This window comes from Ochotona curzoniae, unplaced genomic scaffold (assembly GCF_017591425.1).
Source record: "Ochotona curzoniae isolate NIBS_2020 unplaced genomic scaffold, NIBS_Ocur_1.0 patch266, whole genome shotgun sequence".
In the NCBI taxonomy this organism is placed as follows: domain Eukaryota; kingdom Metazoa; phylum Chordata; class Mammalia; order Lagomorpha; family Ochotonidae; genus Ochotona; species Ochotona curzoniae.
In genome coordinates, this window is record NW_024466824.1 from 1,198,689 (window position 1) to 1,223,576 (window position 24,888).

Sequence of the window (24,888 nt, forward strand, 5' to 3'; positions counted from 1 at the left end):
ATGGATATACTAGCACAACTGGTGAAGAACTAAGATTCATTTGTAGGAAAACTTAAACTGAGTGAAATGGTATTTTTCTTGTCTCCTCCGAAGCCGGGCACCACAAATTTTGCCCTGTCCTTCTTCTAGCTGCAATATCTTTGTCTTAAATGTGTCAAAGCCACCACTAGTTGGAATAAGAATGTGTTCTTTGTACGTGTTCCTCCCTGGCCATGTTTCTCTTCTGTTTCTTAAAACAGCTGCATGTTCCCGGCCATCTCTCACCCCTTCTACCCCTTGCCATGAGCCGTTTGGCCTCTATTGCCAGCATGCTGTGATCACCAGGAATCTGGTAGGATGTCAACCAATGATTCTAGCCATACCCAACCTGCCCTTGCCGCTCTTTCTGTTTCCGTAAAGAGTCCACCTTCCCATGATGTGTTTTCTGGGGTTGGCTGTGGTTTCGTCCCGGGCTTCTGGATATTACAGTCAAGGGGGAAAGGGCACTCTCACTCACACCTGCTTGTTTTATTTTATTTGTTTTCATCTCTTGAGTTCTGCCCATTTGTTGGGTGCTGGTTGAAGGAGAGTAGACTGAAGTGGTTGAGATCGTGGAGCTTGAAGCTCCTGACCCCTGGGTTTGAATTTCTTCCGACCCCTTCTGAGTGTCAAGTCCGTCATCTGTAAGATAGGAAAAGTGGTAGGGTTCCCTTTTCAGGTTCCCCATCCCCCGCGCAAGTATCTGGCACCGGGTTCTGTGCCCAGGAGGAACATGGGAAAGTTGTGAGAAATAATGGCCGTAATGAAGTGTGCAGCCAAGTGATCCTCTGTCAGCATTCATTGTCATCAAACGCTTAGGTCCCTGTGCCTTCTGAGTACCTTGAACCCAGTGTGTTTCATACTGAATTTTATTTTTTGCACACATCTGCATCCTCTCACTGTAGTTTTGCTTTGGAGACTTCAGAATGCTCTTTGGATCCCTCACGTATTGATTAAGGAAATAAATAAACCATGAAAGGAAATGGACCTTTCCAAAATTATCTAGTCATAAGTATTTCTTCAGCTTCCTGCCATTTTGCATCCCCACCCCACTCCTGAGATGTTTTTATAGCTCTACAAAAATATGGTCTTTTGAATTGGTGAGCTTTATGATGAGAAATGCTGAAAAGCTCAGTTAGGTGGGAGTTATTTCAGATAATTTTCACTGCATTGTGCAGTGCCCCCCTCTAGAAGAAAACACAGAATAAACTGTGAGATCTCTATAACTGCTCCTGAGAATTCAGCACTCTTTTAATGTTGTGAACTCTTCAGCTTCTGTAAAGTTGCAGCTTTAGAATCAAGAAGTCCTAGGCCCATGCCCCTCCCAGAATCATCTCAGCACTGCTTAAGTTTTTCTTCCCACCGTCATTTGTCATCATCTCTGATCCCTCTATTTCATTGCCTTATTCAGTCATGTTTTGCTAAATTTCCTTCAGTCTATTTTAAAGTAAGGCAGATTGTACAGTTCACCCTTAGGTATATGAAAGGAAGTAGAAAGGAACGTGAAAGTGGAAGGAAGATGACACACATTTGTAAATGACCAGGATGGGAAGGAACGTGGGAGAACATTCTAATTCTTATCATGTGTATAGCAATAATGCCGTGCTAAGTATATTGCTAACCACTCAGTTAACATTTTTTGAGCTGCTTTGGTTCTGCTAAATAGTATGTGTGGCATTAAGGATGCAGAACTAAACAAAGTAGAAAAAGCGAGAAGATACTATAGAACAACAATATTTTTGCTAATATCAGCTACTTAATGGTGACCCATCCTTTCTTCTCTTTCTTTCCTTCCTCCCTTCACTCCTTCTTTCTCCTTCTCCAATTCTTATGGCCATATATTCCTTCCTACCTCAAAATGCTGTTTAAAAAAAATCATCGTGGGAACTGATTTCAAGTCAGTTTGGAGCTGTATTTTTATCATCTGCCTGAGCAATGAACTTTATCTCTTCAGGCTTCCATAGGTCTAGAATTTTTTAAATGCTCAGTGATTTTCAAAGATTAAAAAATATGCCAAGATTTCTTTCACTCTCTCTCTCTTTTTTGTTTTCTGCTGCATCACTTAAAAATTTACTTATATTCTTGGCATTTTTAAAAAATGAATGGTCATCTTCCCAAAAAAGGTGGGGACATGGACTTGGTTAGGACAACGAGTCAAAACTTTTAGTGCTTCATGTCCCATTCTTGGTAGTTCCTCCCTATAACATTAAATCTTTTCCGAAAGGATTCTCCATCCCCCAGTCATAGGGAATAAAGATAATATATTTTTTGTTCTTATTCCATTCATTTAGAGTAATGAAAGACGAAAAGTTGTTACAAGACATAAATCAACTCAAGATGGGAAATAAGAGAGGCAAGGAAGGGAAAATAATTGCTAATATCGCTAGTTCTGTGTCTAATTTAGCTGTCTTTAGATATTAAGTAATCTTTTATATTGATCATAAGTATATTCCAGAACACAGGGAGAACTATTTTCACTCTAAATTTATAACATTTTTGAAAACTTAATTATCATATTTGAAGGTCAAATGGTGTTTTATTGCAATAAAATACAAAAAAGTAATAAAGAAATTATTCCTGGGGAGATGAAAGTCTGGGTTCGTAGCTCATTAAATACTAACTTCACAGACCATGTCTCATTTGTCATATTTAGTTTTGGAAATCTCGTACATTTGAATTTCAAATTAGGTGAAGAGATACCTGAGGCAAAACTACCTAGGGCCTCGAATTCCAAAACGATTCTGGAGTCCCTGTTAGAGTTCCTGCGACATTCTACCTGTGTCTGTTAGCATCTCTTGTCACTGTGCATATACTGGATATATATATATACAAATACAAATATATATATATGAGAGGAAGAAGCAGGGAGGGGAGGAGGGGAGAGAGCAAGAGCAGCTTCTTCGTTCAAAGGCTCTTTTCTTTTATAATTAATATTATTAGCAAAAATATCTCATAAGCCATACGTCCAACTCACTTTTAAGCATGCTCTCCTTTTTTTTAAGGCCAGCACATTAAAATCTTCATTCTTTGTACTGGATAATTTGTTCAACAAGTTGGCTACGATTTGTTGGCACTACCGTATTTTACAGCCCCGTGATCACCTGAAAATTTTCTTCCAGATTCGGTCAATTCGGAAAAAGGGCAAATTTGCAAGAGAATACCCTCTGGTGGGATTAAATAGGCCTTCTTCTTGCTAATCCTAGGCTACTACTGTGATTTCCTAGTTCTGATGGGCTCAACAGTTGAAAAAGCATCAAAAAAAGACATGCTTTTCTTCGAAATGAAGTATTATTTTGAGCATAGCTACACTATGAAAATACCATTCAGTGACTCATCTTTATATTTACTTTTTAAAGATCCAGAAGTTGGTGCTATTAAAATAGGATTAAGAGGCCAGTGCTATGGCTCAATAGGCTAATCCTTCACCTGGAGGTGCCAACATCCCACATGGACACCAGTTCATGCCCCAGCTTGCTCCATTTCCCTTCCAGCTCCCTGCTTGTGGCTTGGGAAAACAGATGAGAATGGCCCAAGTCCTCATGCCCCTGCACCCACTTGGGAGACCTGAATGAATGAATTTCCTGGCTCCTGGCTTTGGATCAGCTCAGCTGTGGAACTGAGCCAATAGAGGCCATTGTGGCCATTTGAGGAGTGAGCAAACAGATGGAAGATCTCTCCGTGTCTCTCCTTCTCTCTGCAAAGCTACACTTGAATTAAAAATAAAATATTTTAAAAATGGGATTAAGTGAAGTGTTATTGAGAGCATCAAGATTCAAATCTTAGAAAACTAATATGAGATCTTAGAAGCAAATGTGGAATTGCAGGTGTCAATTGCCTCTTTCCTGTACAGGAATATTCTAAGTTCCCATTGCCATCAGCAGAGCTCAACTAAGGTGGTCGTGCTGAATGCCAGGAACAAAGGGAGAAAATTTCTTATTACAGTCTGTGAGATTCTGTAAATGACTGAGGCAGTATGCAAAATATGTGCAGTAATGTAGCTCTCAGAGTCACTATTGAATATTATGCAGTAGATATTAAAAATTAGTTGGGTTTAAAAGTATGGAAAGGAAGTAACAAGCAGTTAGTTGTTTATTTTTTAACACAGGAAACTCCAGTTAATTTACACTGAGTGACCGATTTGAAATATATTCTGCCCCCAAAATGTAAAGATTCAAGGGTATTTCAGAAGCTCATGGAAAAGTAAAATTAAAAGATAAGTTTCTCTGACTGTAAGAGCCTTTTGAAATGCGTGCGTAGTTTTCCGTAAGATGCAGTCTTTGCGAGTTTTTGGAAAACCTTCTGCGTTTCTCCAAAGAGATTCTTGACTCTTGTAATTCTGGCACCAGGGACTACATGCAGATGGGCCAAAAGGTGTTGAGACACACACTTTGTCTACTCTTCCTGAAGCAAACATATAGTCACCTTTTTTTGGAGAGGCCAAGAAACATGTATTTGAAAATCTGTGGACTGAAGGTACTTGACTCGCACATCTGGTGCACTCGGTCAACTGTTTGTTGTAGGACTTGCTTACTTTGACCCGGATTGGAGATTGCCATTGACCTTCACTGTTTCTTTCCTGGTTGTCAAATCTGCCTGAGTTTGGATGCACTCAAGGTGTGTCGTGTCCAGTATCTTCCTTCGCTTGTCCCTGGTGGTTGGTAACGCATTGCCAGAATGGCACACTTGAAGAAAAGGCTCTTCCATAAACTATTTAGGATTTTTTTTTCTTTAATTTTTTGGAATTGGTAGAGTGCCTTTAAAATTTTTTGTTACTATAACGAGAATAATTTTTGTGTTCTATTGGTGCAGTTCCAAGAAGACAGCCAGTTTCCTAACTCCTCTGCTCCTTTCCTTTGCCCCTTCTGCCCCTTCTGCCCCTCCATTAGTTTTTGCAAAGACGTCATTTTAATCCCCTCTGTATTCAGATGCTTCGTTCGCCACCAATCATAATAGTCTCAAGCGAGCAGGAGGAAGACCACCATTTTCAAAATCCTTTCTCATCCTCACTGTTTGGTCTGTGAGATCTTGGTAATCCTCAGGTATTCTAGTACCCAAGCATTTGGTTCCTGAGCCAAAGCTGTGTACTTAACAGAGCAAGTCATCTGAGGGCATCCCAGCTCCCACTGGAGAATGAGGACCAATAAGGTGGCGTGACCACAAATATGCAAAGAGCCTTAGGTGCACATTAATGAGCCATGTGGATATTCATGAGAAAATGTACATATCTTGTAGGAAAAGATTGTATTATGCTCCGTACTGTCTCCTCATTTGCTCTCAGCAGAGATTTCAGTTGTGAAATCAAGTAAATTCTCATTTTGCAACACCTTCCTGTAAAAGAAATCCCTGTCAATCTGTTGATAGTTTTAACATTCGAAAGGTGTCTCTCAACCAAACACAAGTCGGAGTATACCATGCGCTGTTTTTAATCTCTGGCTGGAACTGGGCTGTTGGGAAGCCTGGCTGCGTTAGTGGGAGCCTAACGGGATAACAACATCCTGTGCCCTTGTTCTTACTCCCCATTTTAAGCAAAGTGAAATCTTCAGTTTACCCTGATGCGCAGTATTTCCTAATGTACCTGTGAGGTTGACTAACTTGAGTAATGTTGAAGATATGTGTCCTGTTCTTGGTCAGCATGATATAGCTTAAAGTCAGCTTCGAGTTCACATTGCTGAAGCTGAAACCCGATTAAGTTTTATGTAGAGCACAGTTAATTTTTATATCTCAATGCCATTTTTTTAATAAAAATACAGTGATTTATGCTTTCTCTAAATGAGAGCTAGAGTTCATTGAAATACAAATTGACTCATCTTTTCTGCGTTCTATTAATATAGATAGCAATATTACCGTCTTGCCTAGGGTTATTAACAAATTAAGAGAGCTTCTGAATTAAGAGTTGGGTTTATTTATCCACGCCAGTGTTCGTGGCTCACCTTGGAATGTCCTGTGAAAATCAACTTCATGATCGTTGTAGTTCATTTCTAAAACACTAGTGAAACTTGCTGTCTCCTCAGTGTCCTGTTTATAAGTTCTTCGTGGAGATTTCAAGTTTTCTTTTCTTTTTTTTTTTGTTTAAGATTTATCTATTTTTATTGGAAAGACAGACTTACAGAGAGAAAAAGAAACAGAAAGATCTTCCATCTGCTAATTCATTCCCCAAGTGGCTACAACATCCAGGACTGAGCTTATACAAAACCAGGAGCCAGAAGCCTCCTCCAAGTCTCCCATATGGGTGCAGGGCCCTGAGATTTGGGGACATCCTTTACTGCTTTCCCAGACCACATGCAGGGAGCTGGATGGGAAATGGAGCAACTGGGATACTAACCAGTGCCAAGACTGGATCTTGGCATTGGTAAGGCAACCAATTTAGCAACTGAACAATTGTGCTGGGTCCACAGGCATAACATGCTAAGTCACCCGCAACACTTATGGAAAGACAAATTATTTAATAAGTAATTCATATGTAACTTAAAGTTTTCCACAGCAGTGGATTAATTAATTAATTAATTAATTGATGGCAAGGAATGTGCAATTGTTTTTGTTAATCTGGGGATAGCCAAAGCTGTTAATAGCTCTATGCTAGGGTATACCATCTTTCATAGTATGACATTCTGCTCAGCCCTTGGATATGGTCTTGAGGGTCTCAAAAGTGAAGCTAAGGGTCTGACACGGTAGCCTAGTAGCTCAAGTGTTCATTTTGCATGCGCTGGGATTCCATATGGGCATCAGTTTGTAGCCTGGCTGCTCCACTTCCCCTCCTGCTCACTGCCTATCTCCTGGGAAAGCAGTCAAGGACGGCCAAAGCCTTGGGATGCTGCACACATATAGGAGTCCAAGAAAAAGCTCCCGGCTCCTGACTTTGGATTGGCTCAGCTCAGGTCATTGCAGCCACTTGGCGATTGAACCAGCAGTTGGAAAATCTTTCTCTCCCCTCTCTGTAAATCTGCCTTTCCAATAAAAAAAAAAAAAAAAAGCAATCTTGGGCCTGCGCAATACTGTAGAGGTTAAAGTCCTCACTTTGAATGCTCCAGGATCCCGTAGGGGTGCCGGTTCTAATCCTGGCAGCTCCACTTCCCATCCAGCTCCCTGCTTGTGGCCTGGGAAAGCAATCAACGATGGCCCAAGCCATTGGGATCCTGCACCTGCTTGGGAGATCCGCAAGAGCTCCTGGCTCCTGGCTTCAGATTAGCTCAACTCCAGCCATTGCGCTCACTTGGGGAGTGAATCATCGGATGGAAGATCTTCCTCTCTGTCTCTCCTCCTCTCTATATATCTGCCTGTCCAATAAAAATAAATAAATCTTGAAAATAAAGAAACACACATCAGAGCGATCTAGAAGGACTTCACGATTCTATCCTAAAGTGAGGTCGATGCCAACACAACAGGAGAGGAAAAGCTGGAAATATGCCACTGGGGTAAGACCCGAGCCCTTGGGGCCAGCACATGACATAGCACGTTAATCCTCCACCTGTGGTGCCAGCATTCCATATGAGTGCCAGTTCAAGTCCTGGTTGCTCTTCTTCCCATCCAGCTTCCTGCTTAATGGCCTGGGAAAGCAGCAAAGGGTAGCCCAATGCTGCTTGGCCTGGAAGGATAGCTCAGTCCTGCACCCACATGAGAGATCCCGAAGACGCTCCTGGCTGCCAGCCTGGAACCGATCCAACTCTCTCTCTCTCTCTCTCTCTGTAACTCTGACTTCCAAGTAAAATAAATCTTTTTTTTTCCTAGATATTTGTTTTTGTTTTAATTTGAAGAGAGAAAATATGACATAGAAAAAAATCTTCTGTCCACTGGTTCATTCCTCAAGTGACTGGCAAAGGACAGAGCTGAGCCAAGAGCTTCTTCCAGGTCTCCCACGCAGGTGCAGGGTCCCAAGGCTTTGGTTCATCCTCCACTGCTTTCCCAGGCCACAAGGAGGGAGCCTGATGGGAAGTGGAACAGCAAGGGTACAAACCAGCATGCATAAGGGATCTCAGCCCTTGCAAGGCAAGGGCTTGGTCACTGAGCCATTGCACTGAGCCCAGAAATAAATCGGTGCTTTTTAAATTGAACTCTTAAACCTAGTGTCTTTTTGATGAGCATGCATTTGCTAATAATGCAGGGAAGAGGAGCAGCATTCAAGCCAAGGCCACATCACACAGAAATGCAGTAGGCCATCTGTGCTCACTAATATGAAGTCACGCAGGTACGAACCAAGTGACAGTGGAATAAATGTTCGTGCTTCAGCAGGCTACTCTTCCACGGTGTGCTCACCTCTGTCAGTGCAGACAACACGGTGGACTTCCTGTTTGCTTGAGTATGCTGTCTAAATGACATAAAACTGACCCCGATGGTCACTTAGTGAGGCGGGATCAGAATCGTCTCCCCAAGCCCGTGGATTAAGGGGCCACCTTTACATCAAACAGGTGTGAATAGGAATGCATAAGGAGACTTTTCTTTTTACTAAATTCAGTGTTCTCTAAAATATCTTCACTTTTTGAGGAAATAATTAGTTGTTTTAGGCAGCAGGTACATTTACCTTTTTTACTTAAAATTATTCAGTAAGGACCCAGCACAATAGTCTAGTGACTAAAGTCCAGACCTTGCAGGCTTCAGTCCCCAAGGTCATTAAAAATAAAGTAAGAAACCCAATTGATGTTTCCTTAGATATTTGATTATTCTTATCTGATCACTGGACCTGGTAGTAAGTATCCCTAATTGATAATTGTCATAACTTTTCTTACCTTTAATCTAACTGATTTCTTACCCAAGAGTTTTGCTGGAACTTCCTATTTTAGCTACTGTCCCCCACCCCTCTTTACTTTAATACAAGTGTCCCTCCCACAATTCAGCTGATATTGGACCATTATAACTTCAGAAACAAAGTATCTTTTTTGTGAAGATTTATTTATTTTTATTGCAAAGTAAGATATGCAGAGAGCTGGAGAGATAGAGAGATAGATCTTCCATCCGATGATTCACTCCCCAAGTGAGTGCAACGGCTGGTGCTGTGCCGATCTGGAGCCAGGAGCCAGGAACTTCCTCCAGGTCTCCCACACAGGTACAGGATCCCAAAGCATTGGGCTGTCCTCAACTGCTTTCCCGGGCCACAGGCAGGGAGCTGGATGGGAAGTGGAGCTGCCGGGATTAGAACCTGCGCCCATAAGGGATCCTGGAGCATTCAAGGCGAGGACTTTAGCCGCTAGGCTACTCTCTAGTGTGTTGCTTTTTGGCATCAGACACTCTCAGGAGCAATCCCCATGTCAGATACAGTCTCTCGGGCACCTCCTTGAACCATCTGTAGCTTATATACAACAGGGCATTCTCACTAGATAGCTGCGTAACAGAGTGGATTCAGCTCTCCTTAGCTTGCTTTTCTCTAGACACTGTTATGTCCACAATACCACCCACTGCTTCAGTCTCCTTTGCTGACTTCTTCCACCTGTTCCTTAAAGGTACACTCACCTCCTGATATCACTTCTCTCACCTTGGAAGCACTGGGTGCCCTCCCGCAGCTTCACCACCTGCTGCACGATAGCACTGTCCTAACCAATGCCAAGACACATCACCTTCCGAGGTCTCTGCCAGCACAGTACAATGAAAGATAATGCCAGGTGCAACTCTGAATTTCAGATATTCTGAGCAGCCACGTGTGGAAATCAAAAAGGAATCGGTGAAATGAATGCATATTTAACAGTGTAAAATATTTGTATTTCGATATAATGTCAGCACGAAATTACCAGTGACATAGTGTACATTCTTTATTTTTCATACCAAGTCTCCAAAATAGAATCGCTTGATTTGTATTAATGTTTCAGAATGTTTTCAGTTGGAAGATAAATTTGTATGTGCAATGTTTCATACATTCGTAAAGATCAACCAGTAATTGCATTGGATGTAAAAAAAAAATTTACGTTTTAACATCCATATCCACCTTGACAAAATTTATCCATTTTTTTCCCTAAAAGAGCTGATTTATTTTTGAAGTAAAAGATCAAGTTTGAAACTACATCCCTCTAAGTAAATTGTTTCTTCTCTGTCAACCAAGTGTCAATAACGTGAATTCAGAGAGAATTTGCACAGATTGAAAACACAACTCCAAAATTACTGATGGCAACAAGACGTTCTTCAAATTTTTCTTGTTATTTTTTTTCACATACGTTAGAAAATGCTGGGAATTACAATTAAAATCATCTGGGCATGGGTTCATATGAGGGACATTTGTAAAAGTATTCATGCGTATTTTAGAACTTTTAATTTCAGCATAAATTCTCTTACTTTCAGCTGGTTTTTCAAAATTAGGTTGTTTGCATACAGTGTGATATTGGTGAGAAAGCATACATCATTGTGCAATGTTTTTGTTTGTGATTTTTTGGCTAATTGACATGTAAACCTCTTGGTTTCAAAAAAATCTTGGATTAAAGCTGGCAGCTCAGTGAATGTAACACTTTTCGTGGCTTCTTCAGTAAGTACTCACATAAAACACAAGGTCGTACATTTATGATTCCGTGTCTGTCTTCAGGAGTCCCATAAAATGGCGATGTTTCAGAGCACTTGGAAATGTGTAAGGAAATATTCCACCAGCTGTATCCGTGGCAATTTGCATAGAGTCCACTCCAAAGGCCAAGAGATATATTCCCCATATGTGTGATATTTTGATCAAAATCAGGGAGATCAACATCTTTAAAATGCTAGGAAGTCTGGGTTTTTAATCCAGCGTCGCTGAAGCACTGCCTGATAGAAACTAGACTTTTTATACTTCTATCAATATTTTTTAAAACAAATACGTACATTTAAAAATATCTGTCATGATTTCTGATTTTTACGTGGTCAACTGGCGTTGCTCTGTAGGTTTGGACATTCTTTGAGGAAAAGAATAGAATAATCAAAATGTTGCTGGATAAGTGTGACTTGTCTCTTTGAAAGTTCCCATTCTTTACTTTTATTAATTTGTCTAAACATGATTTATTTATTTGAGAAGCAGAAAAAAGGAGATTCAGCTTCCATTTGCTTGCTTGCTTGCTCCCCCAGTGTATGCAGTCGGCTGAGCCGGGCTGAAGCCAGGAGCCAGGAGCCAGGAGAGGAAGTTAATCCAGATGTTACAGATGAGCGGCAGGGGCCCATCGCTGCTGCTTCCCAGGGTCCACATGAGCAGGAAGTAGGAATCCAGAGCTAGAGAGAAGAGTGAAGACAGGCGTTCCCTGGTGGGTTGTGTCCACCCCACCGGAGGACCACAGTTGCATGTGGACCCACCATTCTCTACACGTGGGTGATAAAGACATCCTCATGGTGCCCAGTGAGAGGGCATTCAGTTCCATGATCCTGAGCTCCCAGTATTTCCAGTGTCACCAACTCTGCTTCTCCCCAGTAGCCATTCTCTGTCCCTTCGCTTTGCCATTGCATTTTTCCCCAGAAAGAAGGCCCTGTGCCTTTCTTTGCCTGCACCTGCTTCCCCCCTACGAGTCTTTGAGAGCCATTGGGAAAATTGTCTCCTCTGGAACCTGGCTTCCCCTCGTCAGCCTGGATTTCCTGCTGTGTTGCACCGCCACCTGAACACGGTTCTGAACACTTGTTAACTGCACTGTAATTGTCCCCGCCAGGTGGTGAGCACTTTAGAAATATGAATGGGGCTTTCTGTTTCCATTTGCTGAATGTTCAGCGCAGTTGCCAGCTGTGCTTAAAAGGGTTTTGGCGCATCCTTTACCTGTCACGTCACCACTCACCTTCTGTGTTTCAAGGGATATGGAGCCAAATGACTATCCTGTGTGTAAGAGGTTTCTGCCCTCCGCCGTGGGAGGAATCCAGTACTTTAAAATTAGAACTGAACAGAGAGTTGGCTATCAGACTTTAGGATGTGGGTCAGTAGTTTTTCTTTCTCTGCAAAAGATACCGCAGTCCCTAAGCCCTGTGATTCGTTTAGTGTGACCTAAATTTTACAACTGCTTTTGTCATCACGTATCACTGGTATTTACTTTTGTTATTTTTTTTAATACAAATATGTATTGCTTTTATGATTAACAGGTCCTCTTTCTTCTTTTTCTCTTTCTCCCTCCAGCTCCCACAGAGGCCCCGACACATGCACATCTAGGTGAGTGTCACAGAGCCTGGCGTCATCATCCATTGTCGCCTTGATCTGGCTTTGCTCTTGACCCTGAATGGATGCGGAAATCCTCTGCCGATGCCAATTTGTTGGTCATTCAATAAGACTAGACTCCTAGAAGGGCTACTAGGTTCTTCCCAGAGCAGGTGAACATGTGGGGCTGACACAGGGACTCTCAGGCCAGCTGGAGCCATCACCCTGGGGATCCCACTGAGGATGAACTTTTGGCCACGCGTTTTCATAAGGCATTTCCACCACCGGTCTTGCCCATCATAAGGATAGAATGTAAAGGCGACGAGTCAGGAGCCCTAAACAAACTGAGGTCCTTTGAGGTGGGAGGTTTATGCTCAACTGAGCAAAATAGAGGGGAATCGTGTGGCCCTCACCCTTGAAGACGCCACTGTAATGTTTTCATCACATCGCCTGCTGTTCCTGAAGCAAGGCTGCCAAGAGGTGAAGGTCACTGATTCGGGAGCCAAAATGGCTGAGTTATTGTCAGCTTTGCAGCTTGTGAGCCATGCCCTTAACCTCCCCTCCCCCGTGCCTCAGTCTCCCTGTGTGCAAGATGGAATTAATAGCAGACTCCAAAGGGATCAACATCATATGTTCTGTCTGATTTAGAGCAACCTTCATGCAAAATGCAAAACAAATACATATTAGGCAAACAAGTAGATATAGATATAGATATAGATTTAGATTTAGATTTAGATTTAGATTTAGATTTAGATGATATAGATATAGATATACTCACAGATGAACTGTAGAATGGAGACTAGCATACTGGGAATGAAGCTACACTGCAGTCTGTGTCTCTACTCCCAAATCAAAGGAGGACTCCCAATGAAGCTGTTAACTGAATCTTGACAATGGGATAGTAGACTGTCCCACATTGCCTATAGCTGCAAGGCAATGATGCACTCAGACAGCAGAATGTTGCATTTGCGACTGTTACTGAAGTACTGTACTATCGTAATAAGGTGGGCGGAAATGATGGGGACGGCAGCATGGGAGGATGGGACAGTATTGTGAAAAATAAAATAAATAAATTAGCAAATAAAATGAATCCAATGTCGCAAAACTCGTCAGGGGTCACAAATAAAAATATAGTATCATGGGGTTTTTGTTTTTGTTTTTGTTTTTTGTCTTTGGTTTGTTTTGGTAGCAGAGCCCTCCCCTTCAGGTTGAGATGATCATCGGATGAGTCTGTTATTTCTAAGATGTCTAGTCAATGATAGAACGAAGTTTAGAGGTAATAAACACAGAAGCAGACACCCAGGAAGAAGCTCCACTTTTATGTAAAGTTACGGCTTGGGGCTGCCTTGCTTGGCAAGCCGGTGTCCCTGCGCTCCTTCTGGCAGCCTAGACGATGAGCTGGTGGTCACAGTGGGTGAGGCAGCTTGGGTATCAGAGAGCTGGACCCTGCCAGGCTTTTCAGACATTGCATCCGCTGGCTCGGAGGAATCATTAAGCCATTGCCCCGTGCAGATGCTGTCACAGCGCGCTTTCCAACGCATCTCCGCATGCTCTCAGCCCCGGCGCCTGCGGCTTTGCGTCTGGCCAGCTATGACTCCCAGGGCCTGCTGATTCACCAGTGACCGTGACTTCATTACCTTGCTTACCTGCGGACAGGGGACGAGCACTGCCACCAGTGGGGGGGCAGTTGACCAAAGAGAATTAAAAAATACCTTCCCCGATATTTCGAAGTGATTTTTATTTCCCACTGAGTTCAGGGAATTATATTTGAGTGAGCTGAAAAAAAAAAAACTTAAAAACAAACAAACAAACAAAATCTTTGAACAAAATAAAAACTTGTGCATATGTTTTTATTAATCAGAGGATAGGATCTTAAAATTTTTTTCCCAAAAGGCACCTGCTGTGTGGTTCAAACGGCAATGGCAAAGACCCAGGGAATTTATATTAGCTAAAACAGACTGGCTAAGAGGGACATGGGAGTCAGAGTGAAGGGGATTTGTCAGTGGCAGGTTAATTTTGACAATTTGTGTGGAAATAATTAGCGTTTCACGCACAAGCTTCAAAGTGAACGCACGTATTAGACCATAAATGGCCTGGGAATCTTTTTTCATTGCCTCACTCCTCATCAGTGGGAGTATGTACTTACTAGTTTCAGAAAAAAAAAATCTTTGTTTTCAGCAGACAGTTATTCTAGAGCCTAAAAATTTACATATTTAATGCAGTCTAAGGGTAGTGATGCTGTTGTAAAACCCTGGATGCAACCGGGAATTTCAATCTTTCTTGTAGGCTATTTCTCCTATACAGTTCTAAGGACAAAATGAAACAAAACAAAAACTCTCTGAAACACCTCGAATTTAGAAAATGAGGGAAGTTTTAGGAACTGAGAGCAGGGAAGCCAGGACAGAAGAAAAGAAAATGGGTCAGCAGTCATCGTCTGGCTGCTAAGCAGCAGCGAGCCTTTGCAAGCCCTCCCACGATTAAGGGAGTTGGGCCCGAGTTAGGCTGAGTTGGGCCCGAGTTAGGCTGCTTTCCCAGGTGCAGCAGATGAGTGGGTCGCCAGAGCCGAGCGACAGGTACAGAACCGCCTCTGTCTGGGTCCCACCCAGTGGCATCTGGGGTTGGCTTTTCTTGGGGTATGCTGATTTCCAGGCTTCCAGATATCTCAGCAAACACAACATTTTTGTTTTGTCCCTCGGTCATGTACAGACAAAGCATACGTCATTGGCTGCTTGTTTAAATTCGGTTTAAGGGAAAATATTGAAATTCCTCATAAATGCAGCACTGTGTAAAACTGTATCTGCTATCATGAAGATGTGGTGCAGTAGGCATCTCTACTCCCGAATAAGAGGACGCCCAGCAAAACACTGAAATATACCTTGACAATAGGATACTAGATTTTCTATCTCAGTCTATATCTACAGTTCCATGATATACTTAAATAGCAGAATATTAAACTGGCAAGTGTTAAAGAAAGGACTATACTACCATAATAATATGGAGGAAAAGGTTGGGAGGAAAAAACAGGGAAGGAAAAAAGTAAGGATGGGGGAGGGGATGGAACCTGTATCTGTAAAGAAATGCATCATGGACAATGATAAAAATAATAATAGTAAAAAACTGTGTTGACTGCAATGGTGTTTGTTTCCTAAATATTTTGGTTTTTTTTTTTTCCTTTCAGCTGAATTACATAGCGACAGCATCATCCTGCGAGATGACTTTGATTCTTACCACCAACTGGAATTGAATCCAAATATATGGTAAGCTGCAGAAATGTGCCTCTCCTGCTTGCCTTCATACAAAAAGCAGCTGTCCCTTAAGGGACAGTTAAAAACGTAGAATTGAAAAGCAAATTCTGGTTTAGTGCTAAGATATCAGGGAAAATTGTTAAATTATGGAACTGGGCTTAAAGCAGACTATATATAATGTGTATTTCTTCGCTTCTTTTTTGTAAGATTTTAAAATTTATTTGTATTGGAAAGTCAGAGAGAAAGATGCGCCATCTGATGATTCAATCCCCAAGCAGCCACAATGGTCAGAGCTGAGCTGATCCAAAGCAGGATCCAGGAGCCTCTTCCAGATCTCCCACACTGATGTAGGGTCCCAAGGCTTTGGGCCGTCCTCGACTGCTTTCCCAGGCCACAAGCAGGGAACTGGATGGGAAACGGGGCTGCCAGGATTAGAACCAGTACCCATATGGGATCCCAGTGCGTGCAAGGCGAGGAATTTTAGTTGCTAGGCTACCGTGCCAGGCCCTCACTTCTTTATAGAACTGAATCTAGGAGTTCCGCAAAGGCATGGATGTGATTAGCTTTTTCAGTTGAATAAGCTCTTTATATAGAAAACATGTGTCTGATAATTATGTTTACATTGGATGAAATAGGCGAAATCGTGTATCAGAAATAACGAATGATTTGACTCATACTGCTGGCTAACTTCCGGGTTAAGGGATCTCTCACTATTTATCCTGCAGTCTTTCCCTTTGAAGACAGTTTCAGTGAAACTCTACAGATTTTGGTGGCAAAAATTGTTGGACAAAAATTCACCCGTTGAAAAACTTATTAAATAACGTCAGTGGACTCGTGGGTTTGTTGGCAGTGTGTTGTTTTTTTTGCTGACTTCAAAAGAATAGGTCTGTTGACTCTGCGAAAAATCTATTTGCATAATCCCAAGGAATGCATGAATTTATACTTTCTGTGATACTAAATGCTTTTGCGTAGACAATAAGTTACTGATAACTTAGAAGTGCTCATATTCAAATTACACCTGAATCCAAGCAAGTTGCATGACTAGAGAACAGGCTGGAACAGTGGCTCAAAGTCTAATCCTCCAGCTTGCAGTGCCGTCATCCCATACGGCATTGATTCTGGTCCCGGCTGCCCCACTTCCGATCCAGCTCCCTGTCGGTGGCCTGGGAAAGTGGTGCAAAACGACTCAAGTCAGTGGGCGCCAGTATGCACATGGAGACCCAGAAGAAACTCCTGGCTCCTGGCTTCAGATCAGCTCAGCTCTGGCCATTGCAGCCATTTGGGGAATAAACCAGTGGATGGAAGATTTTTCTGTCTCTCCTCAAAAAATCAATCTTTAAAATAAAATATCCGCAGGTGAAATGCATTCTTGCTGTGGTTTGTTGTCACTGGCATGGTAATTGTTTTTATTTATGCTGTACAGTACATTTGAGAAGGCTACAGTTTCCTCAGAAAACTAACAATGTAAGGAGGAGATACCAGCAATACACTTTTTAAAAGGCTTTAATCCAGGACAAAAGTCCTTAAATGTGATAGAGGAATATTCAAATAGTATGTTCCAGAAAAGCAAGGAGGACTCCCAGGAGAGTTTCTTTGGGAAAGTAGCCCTTGACCTGATGATCAAGATGACAGAGTTCTATGCCTTCAGTACTTAGCAAAGGAACTTTTATGTCTTTTCTAGAAATGAACTATAGACCTAATAGTATAAATATAGAGAAATGCTGGACTAGACAGAAATACTAAGTCCTATTATTTATGTGCCATTTAAAGGAGTAATTTATCAACAACAGAATTCTGCTTCTCTATCAATATATGTTAAATAAAATTTTCTTAAAATAAATTGAAAATCCTTATTAAGAAAAGGCCAAAATAATAATTTAAAAAAAAAACAGACTCATAGCACACTTTTTACCCAGGAAAAATTCTCCACTTCTAGTGACATTTGGTTTTTTATATTATTTTAATATAGATGTTTTGAAATGATTTGTTTCTTTCAAGGAAAGCTCATTCTGTCAAACTAATTTATTTTCTTGAATGAGTTTTCTTGACAGATACAAAATGTGACTTTTATGCAGTTCAAATTCTGTTGCTTTTTGGATCAATAAAATGTGATTGATTTTGCATCAGCCATTTTCATGACTGATCTGATGTATGCTTTCTCGGTCAAAGTTATAGATTTTATGTCCCTTTTACTTAAGCTATGGTTTTTCCTACTTTTACACAACTTTTTTTTCTTACATTAAAAAAGATACTTCTGTCTCCTTTCATATGTCTTCAGAGTCATGCTATTTTACCCCTTTTTTGCCCACAGTCTCCTTTACTTAGCTTCTTTAAAAAGAAGTGAAAAGGAAAAGCAAAAAAATGAGAAATAAGGAACCTCTCAGTTTCCAGGAGATGACACATTCTGGGTTTGCCATTTTGGGTCAAATTTCCTTGACGAACTCCCCCCAAACTTCACTTCAAATATCAAGTGTCCTCCTTGTCTGAGCATGATTCTCCCAAAGAAGAAAGTGTCCTCGGCATTAATGGACATCTTAGGGACAAACCCAAGGAGAAATCGAGAAGCTTACATTGTATCTGTGCAGTGTTGGAGAGAGAGGTCAGGTTTAAGACTTAAATCTTTCACAAGTTTACATGTTTCTTTACCTAATGAAATGAACTTTTCCTTTGATTTCATGAAAGTATAATATCCCAGTTGTTATGTGTAAATGAGTACATTGAAAAGCGTGGGACATGAGGTTATAGGATGGCAGAGGGTGGATTCGTGGTATTTGGGTATGTTAGGTGAGCATCTTGACAACCTGGCTTCTCCTTCGAATGTTTAATGCACATCCCTGCACTTTAAGATGACACTTTTAAAAAGATTTGCTCCTACGTAATGATTTGTCAGGCCCGCCACTTGACAGAGCAGAGTCTGTATTAGCTTGTTTGAAATTGACATTATCTGTTATAATTTCATATTTTTTAATTCTCTCTTGGTTTCGCTGGAAAAGAAAGAAGAGGCACAGTCTTAAACATCTGGAGTGTACAAGCTGATTTGTTAGAGTAAAACTAAGTGTGTACCCAAAGGATTCTGTGCTTTTCTCAGAATGGATACCCATAGGGGTGACCTGTTGAGTTTGGCCTGTATAAGTAACATTCTTACCAAACTTTCTCACCTTAATTTTGCATTTTCTGATATGCACTTTGCCAGATAACCTCTCGATGTGTGAACTGAGAAAAGGGATTTGAGTCAACGTATTAATGTTTCCATACCAGTAACACATGGGTACAGCTCGCCTCTGGTTTCCTTAATGTTCATATCTTTTGGGTTGCAGATTGTTCAACTCAGTTCTGGCTTTGTTGTGCTGTTGACTTTTACCTCAAGTTTTTGAAGTGGGTGTTCATTTACTTGAGTTTCGTAATTTCTGTCATCACTATCAAATAGACCTTGTGTTATAAAGCTAAGTGAGATGTGAGGCCTTGGCTGTCATGTCTTCACTGGCGCTGAAGTATGGCCCAGGGGCCTAGGCGCTCAGAGGAAAACAGTCTGTTGGCAGTCAGGATGTTGGAGTGTTGGTCTAACAGGAGGCTGTCTCCATTGTGACTCCACATGGTCCGCTGGACGCTTATCTATTTAATACCATTTTACAGAGAGCAAATTTGGAAAGCTCCCTCGTAGTATGAAACAGCAAATGTTCGGTGCTGCTTTTCCAGAGGTGAGTTATCAGACACCCCGGACAAATCCAAAGCTTTTTGGTGTGTGAAAGTTTATGAATTTGAAGTGTGTAGTTGGACACTTGGCGCACAGTTCTCGTTGAGTGAATACATGACAGCATGCTGGTCAAGAATCAAGTTGCAAAAGGAACATCAAGAAAAAAGAAGCAAGCAACATATAACAACATTCATGTCTTCAGAAATGAAAGCAGCTACGCTTCCAAGCATTTGATGGTGTTGAAATAGAAATGAGAGATTTTTTTTTTTGCATCACTTCTTGAAAGTACTGTCTACCTTACTTGGTATAAACATCTGAATTGATTTAAAATGCAATAAATGTGCTTGGTAAAAAGTTTCAATTAATGCAAAATATAAACAGAAAAAAAGTGAGACTTATTCCCACACTAGTCCTGTGTTCCATTTTTATAGAGGCAACAACTAGGGGGAGAGTTCCACTAAGTACAGAATGAGAAATTCTGTCGACCAAGTGGAGTATCCAAGCCATGAGGCAAAACATTCATTCTTTTTTAAGATTTATTTTATTTTTATTGGATATGCAGAGTTACTGACAGAAGGGAAAATAGAGAAAAAAATCTTCCATCCACTGGTTTATTTTCCAAATGGTCACAACAGCCAGAACTGAGCTGACTTTGAAGCCAGCAGCTTCTTCCAGGTCTCCCATGTGAGTATAGGGGGCCAAGGGCTTGCGCTGTCCTTTGCTGCTTTCTCAGGCCATAAGGAGGGAGCTGGATGGGAAGTGAAGCAATCTGGACTGAATCAGACATTCAAATGAGATGCCTGAGCCCTATGCAGAGACTTAGCTTACTATACCATAGGGCCAGCCCCAACTTCAGTGCTTTTTGTTGTCTCCCTCCCTTCCTGTTCGTGGAAATTTTCATTTCCGCCAAGCCTGGCTTGCCTTCTCCCATGTTTTCTGTTTGCTGCTACATCTCAGGGGATCTCTTCCTGGGAAGGCACATGCTAGGTGGTGGTACACCTGTCCTACAGACAGCCCCTGCGTGGCCCATCACTTCCTCTTGTCCTTGGTGAGCAGACCACATGGAGACCCTCCATCCCCACCCTATGCAGTCCTCTGGGGTGGTTCCTCGGCTTTGAGCCCTGCTCAGGGACATGGAAACTGTTCTGCTTGTGGCGTGGGCCCTGGGCATCCTTGTGCTACTGAGTTCTCCTGTGGGAAGATGTGACCGTGACCTTCTGCCTCCCTGAGGTCTGGGGCATGGCTTCCTTTTACTCTCTGTTCCCCCAATCTCTCTGGGGCACAGATAGAAGAGTGGCCCTTTAACTTGCCTCTTCCTAGCCACTTCTCATCATCTTTGAGTGAGAAATGTAAAGTCAAGTCATACATGAAACCAACAGCAAAAACCCTGCATGTCACCTTCATGGTAGCTCAGCCTTGTCAAGAGGGAAGCTTGAACTTTGCCCTGATGCCCTGGTGTACACACCCGGGTACATCTCTGGACTGCAGCACTGACCACATCAAGTCCAGTGTGCTCTGGAGCTTGAAGGCATGATACAGTGCAGGTGGAACAACGTGTGTTAACAGAAAAAGAGCATGGAAAATGATTATGTTTTACTACAGCGTGTCTTTACCTTCCAAAGAGTTACAAACTCAGGCGTCTGTGTTTTGCTTAAGTGATCTCTTTACTGCTTGTCTCCTGAACACCACCAAAGGCATCTGCCTCTGTAATGTCACTGGGCTGATGTTCCAGTGAGAGACATAGGCCTACTAGAAACATAATGGGGCCCATGAGCAGGCCAGTACTCTCCTGTGGTGCTAGCATCCCATATGACACCACTCCCAGCTCTATTCCTATCCAGCTCCCTGCTAATGGCCTGAGAAAGCAAATGAAGAAGGCCCAAGACATTGGGTACCTGCATCTATGTGGGAGACCCAAAAGAAGCTCCTGGCTCCCAGCTTCATTTCAGCTCAGCTCTGGCTTTTGCAACCATTTGGGTAGTGAACCAGTGGATGGAAGATCTCTCTTTTTGTCTCTCTTCTTTCTGTAACGCTGCATTTCAAATAAAAATAAATACATCTTTAAAAAATGAAGATAACGTGATAAACAGCAGTTGGATGACCGCAGATGTCCCTCTTGCAGCACAGTGGTAGAGCAGCCATGCTAGTAAAGACGTCTCCTTCAGCAGGGGTCAGCGAGAAAGAGCTTCTTCTTGGGAGGCAGTCAATAGAGGAATGAATCACAGTGCTGACTGGGGACATGAGCCATCCAGAAGAAACACACAGAGGAAGTGGTCTCCGTCCATGGGCTGATGCTACAGCAAAGTTTCCAGTCTGCAGGAAAGGCAGCCAAAGCCATGGGCCATGGGGTGTAGCAATGCTGGGAACCAGAAAGCAAGTGGAGAGCACTTGCATGTGTGAGCAATCCTGTTAGAGAACCTATGGAACAGAGCCCCTAGAACCTACTGCATCTGGGAGTCCCTGCAAGATACGGACTCATTGGAGCCAAAACGTCGTTGGATTTGGCTTCTTCAAGTTTGTTTCCTGTGAGCAAGCGTTGTCTGAAAAATAGAATATGAAAAACTGGATTGAACTGGGCTAGCTGGAACTGGAAGAGAGAGAAGGAAAAGCACTATATAGTTAGTGCCTCCAGAAGCCACAGAAGCCAAGGGGCCGCCACCATTCAGCAGAGATTTGAGAACCACGGTCTGAGCGGAGTTGCCAGGAGATCCCCAAACAGAAAGACTGAGGAACAAAGTGACTGAGAAGGACACTGGAAGACAGTGGAGACCACTGTGCTCAAGTCCAGCAGGCCCAGGATCAGCAAGCCTGGGAGAAGCTGACCAGCGAGCGTGTCCATCTTGTTTCTTTCTTTTCAAGAGCAGGTGACTACAGGAGACTGTGAGTGGGTGCTTGAGTCAGGCAAAATAAATCTTTGACAGGCAGAGTTACAAAAAGAACAGAGACAGAGAAAGAGAGATCTTCCATCCATTGGTGTACTGCCCCCAGTAGCTGCATCAGCCAGAGCTGAGCTGATGCAAAACTAGGAGCCACAAGCTTCTTCTGGATCTGCGCCATGGCTGCAGGAACCCAAGGACTTTGAGCCATCCTCAAGCCATAAACAGAGAGCTGGATTGGAAGTAGAGCAGCCAGGACATAAACCAGCACCCATATGGGATGCTAGCACCACAAGGCAAAGGATTAGCATGCTACGCCACCACAGTGGCTCCAGGAAATCTTGTAACTGGAAAGGTTCATCAGGAGGTTTCACTTTAATGCCCTGAGATGTCCATCTGAGTGTTTATGATTTTCTTCTGGACTCTATGATTTAGATGACTGAGACAGCTCCCTTGCTGGGATTAAATGTCCATTGTGTTTGAAACAGGTGAGAAAACTTTTTTTTTCCAGGCACCGTGTGGTAGCATTCACCATCGCAGGAGGTCAAAAGAGTGTGTGTAGTTGTGGCATTCTGGAGGGGTTATTTTTGAACCCAACTAGCATTTGTCATCATACCTATTAGCAAAGAAGCCATCACATTTTTCTAAACCCCTGGTGCAATGAGAAGCTTTCTCTGACCTTCCTTGGTGAGAACTAATGAGAAAGAATGAGTTATAAATGGAGTTTGTTATTTTCACGTTTAGAGCAGGTGTCAGCTCCTTAGGGTGGTGATAAAGGTATGACACAGTTAAAGGTGATATTATCATTCTCAGTCTCAGGAAGCAAACTTTTCTCACTTTTTCTTTTGTAAAAATACTTCACATTTGCAAAGAGAAAAGGATTTAAAAAAAAAAAAAAAGCTAGCTTGTTAAAAACCTGGTCTTTGACTCTTTGACAATGACCATGACAATTGCTTGCAAGCAAACAGCCATGCCCTCTTGACTGTAAAATATCCTCTCTTGACCATCAAGTTTGATCCCCAGGTGAGCACGCTGGTCACTGAGCTTTTGCTGGACAGTACTAAGAGCTTTGGCGTCTCTGAAGGAGTCAGTGGATAACCCAGTGCCTGCTGGCCCCCAGGATTTCATGCTGCTGGATGCTTCAGTCTCTGCTCTGGCCTCCCTCTCTTGCAAGTTCATTTGTCAATTTTGTCAGCACACAGGATGCGTGCTGGACCTGTGGCTAGAGAAATGAAATGAAAAAACTTCTTTTTCTCTTATTTTTCCAGTTTTTAGGTATTTTTTTTAAATTGCATATGGTGGACCTGACAGGTAGCTTAGCAGCTCAAGTCCTCATCTTGCTTGCGCCTGGATCCCTTATGGGTGCCGGTTCATGTCCTGGCGACCCTGCTTCCCATCCAGCTCCCTGCCTTGTGGCCTGAGAAAGCAGTGGAGGACTGCCCAAAGCCCTGCGACCCTGCACCTGCCTGGGAGAGCCGGAAAAAGCTCCAGGCTCCTGGCTTCAGATCAGCTTAGCTCTGGCCGTTGCCGGACACTTTGGGAGTGTATCAGCAGATGGAAGGTCTTCTTCTCTGTTTCTCCTCCTCTCTGTATATCTGACTTTCCAATAAAAATAAATAAATCTCTTTTAAAAATGTATATATTGTTTTCTGCAAGACGGTTTTGTAGGTTTAGAGTCCCTCCTTCTCCTCTCCTTCTTCCCTCCCCCCACCCCCAGTTTGTCCCTGTGTTATCACCATGTTGGAGTCTCTTTGTACAAGTAATAAGTTTAACTTCCCTTTACTTAAATGTATCATGACATGGTAGGTATAGGGAAAAGTAGAAAACCTAGTATCATAGTGTAAAGGCGGGCTTGTATTTTTCACTGGGAGGCCTACTTTTATTTGAGAATAAAGATGCATGCTGTGTAGTACCTTTACTTCACAGTATGCTACGCTGCCATGTACGGCTCATATGTATGTGTGCGAATATATATGTGTGTATATAGGTTGCATATGTATTATTGCTCTTTGTGTATTGACTGGTACCTTTTACATCGTTAGAACGGGTACTGTTAAAATGGTTGTAGTCGCTCTGTTCAGAAGGGCTAGCAAATGGGTGACTGCCTGATAGAAACCTTTGATGGCGTCTGGGAGTGTGAGCCTGAGACAGCTCCACAGGCAGCAAATTACAGAGAGGGGATTTGGTCCTGGGGACGAATGGTATGTGTCTCACGTGAGGATTGGATGGTGACTGATTGTCAGTGAGTTTCCAGGTGATTAACTTGTTTCAGCGGTGCCAAGCCTAAAGGTTGAGCGATTTCACTCCCATCTAAAGAGAGCGGGTTTTGTCGTTGGCCTCCCCTTATCAGGATGATGTTACCACCATCCATTCATAAGCCCCTGACTGTGGAAAGGAACCCCATTTCCTCATTATTCCTTCTCATTCCTGCATGCTGAAATCCTCCCTGTGAGCAACTGTGATGTGTGGGTCCCTGGTGTCCAAACACACAACGCTTTTCAGTGTGTCTATTGAACTGGGATGGGAGGCGGTGGTTCATTCCTCATAATTATAAAATCGGGATCAAAAGCGTAACGATCCTTTCAGAAGTGTGCCTCTCTAGTGCTGAAATGCACATCACAGGTGCCTCTTTGTCACAAGACAAAAAACAGCCAGCTAAGTAACAAACAGCAGATAAAGTCACAAGCTGGCAAACCACCAAGGAACTTGTTAACGATAGGAAACAAAACCGTGTTTCAAAGCACTTGCTTCTCTTTTATGCTTGTGGTTTGGCCCTGGGTATGTTGGTCAGCAAGTACAAGTCTTCATATTGGATGATTGTTTCATGGGATTATCAGTTTGTTTGTTTTTTTTTTAAGAGTATATAAATAAGAAAGATCTTTTTTTAAGAGCTTCATTTATTTGGATTGAATTGGCAGATTTACAGAGAGGAGGGACAGAGAGAAAGGTCTTCTGTTCACTGATTCGCTCTCCAAGTGACTGCAACAGCCAGGGCCGAGCTAATTT

The 24,888-nt window shown here is 42.4% G+C and overlaps 1 protein-coding gene across 2 annotated transcripts in view; it reads left to right on the plus strand.

The window, feature by feature from the left end:
- LOC121166947 (reelin) overlaps positions 1–24,888 on the plus strand; it is a 357,334-nt gene that overhangs the window by 142,061 nt on the left and 190,385 nt on the right. For both annotated transcript variants that reach the window (XM_040996283.1, XM_040996284.1), the window contains exons 5-6: positions 12,050–12,082; positions 15,246–15,324. In XM_040996283.1, coding sequence (XP_040852217.1) covers positions 12,050–12,082; positions 15,246–15,324 — 112 coding nt within the window. The remainder of the gene's footprint in view (positions 1–12,049; positions 12,083–15,245; positions 15,325–24,888) is intronic.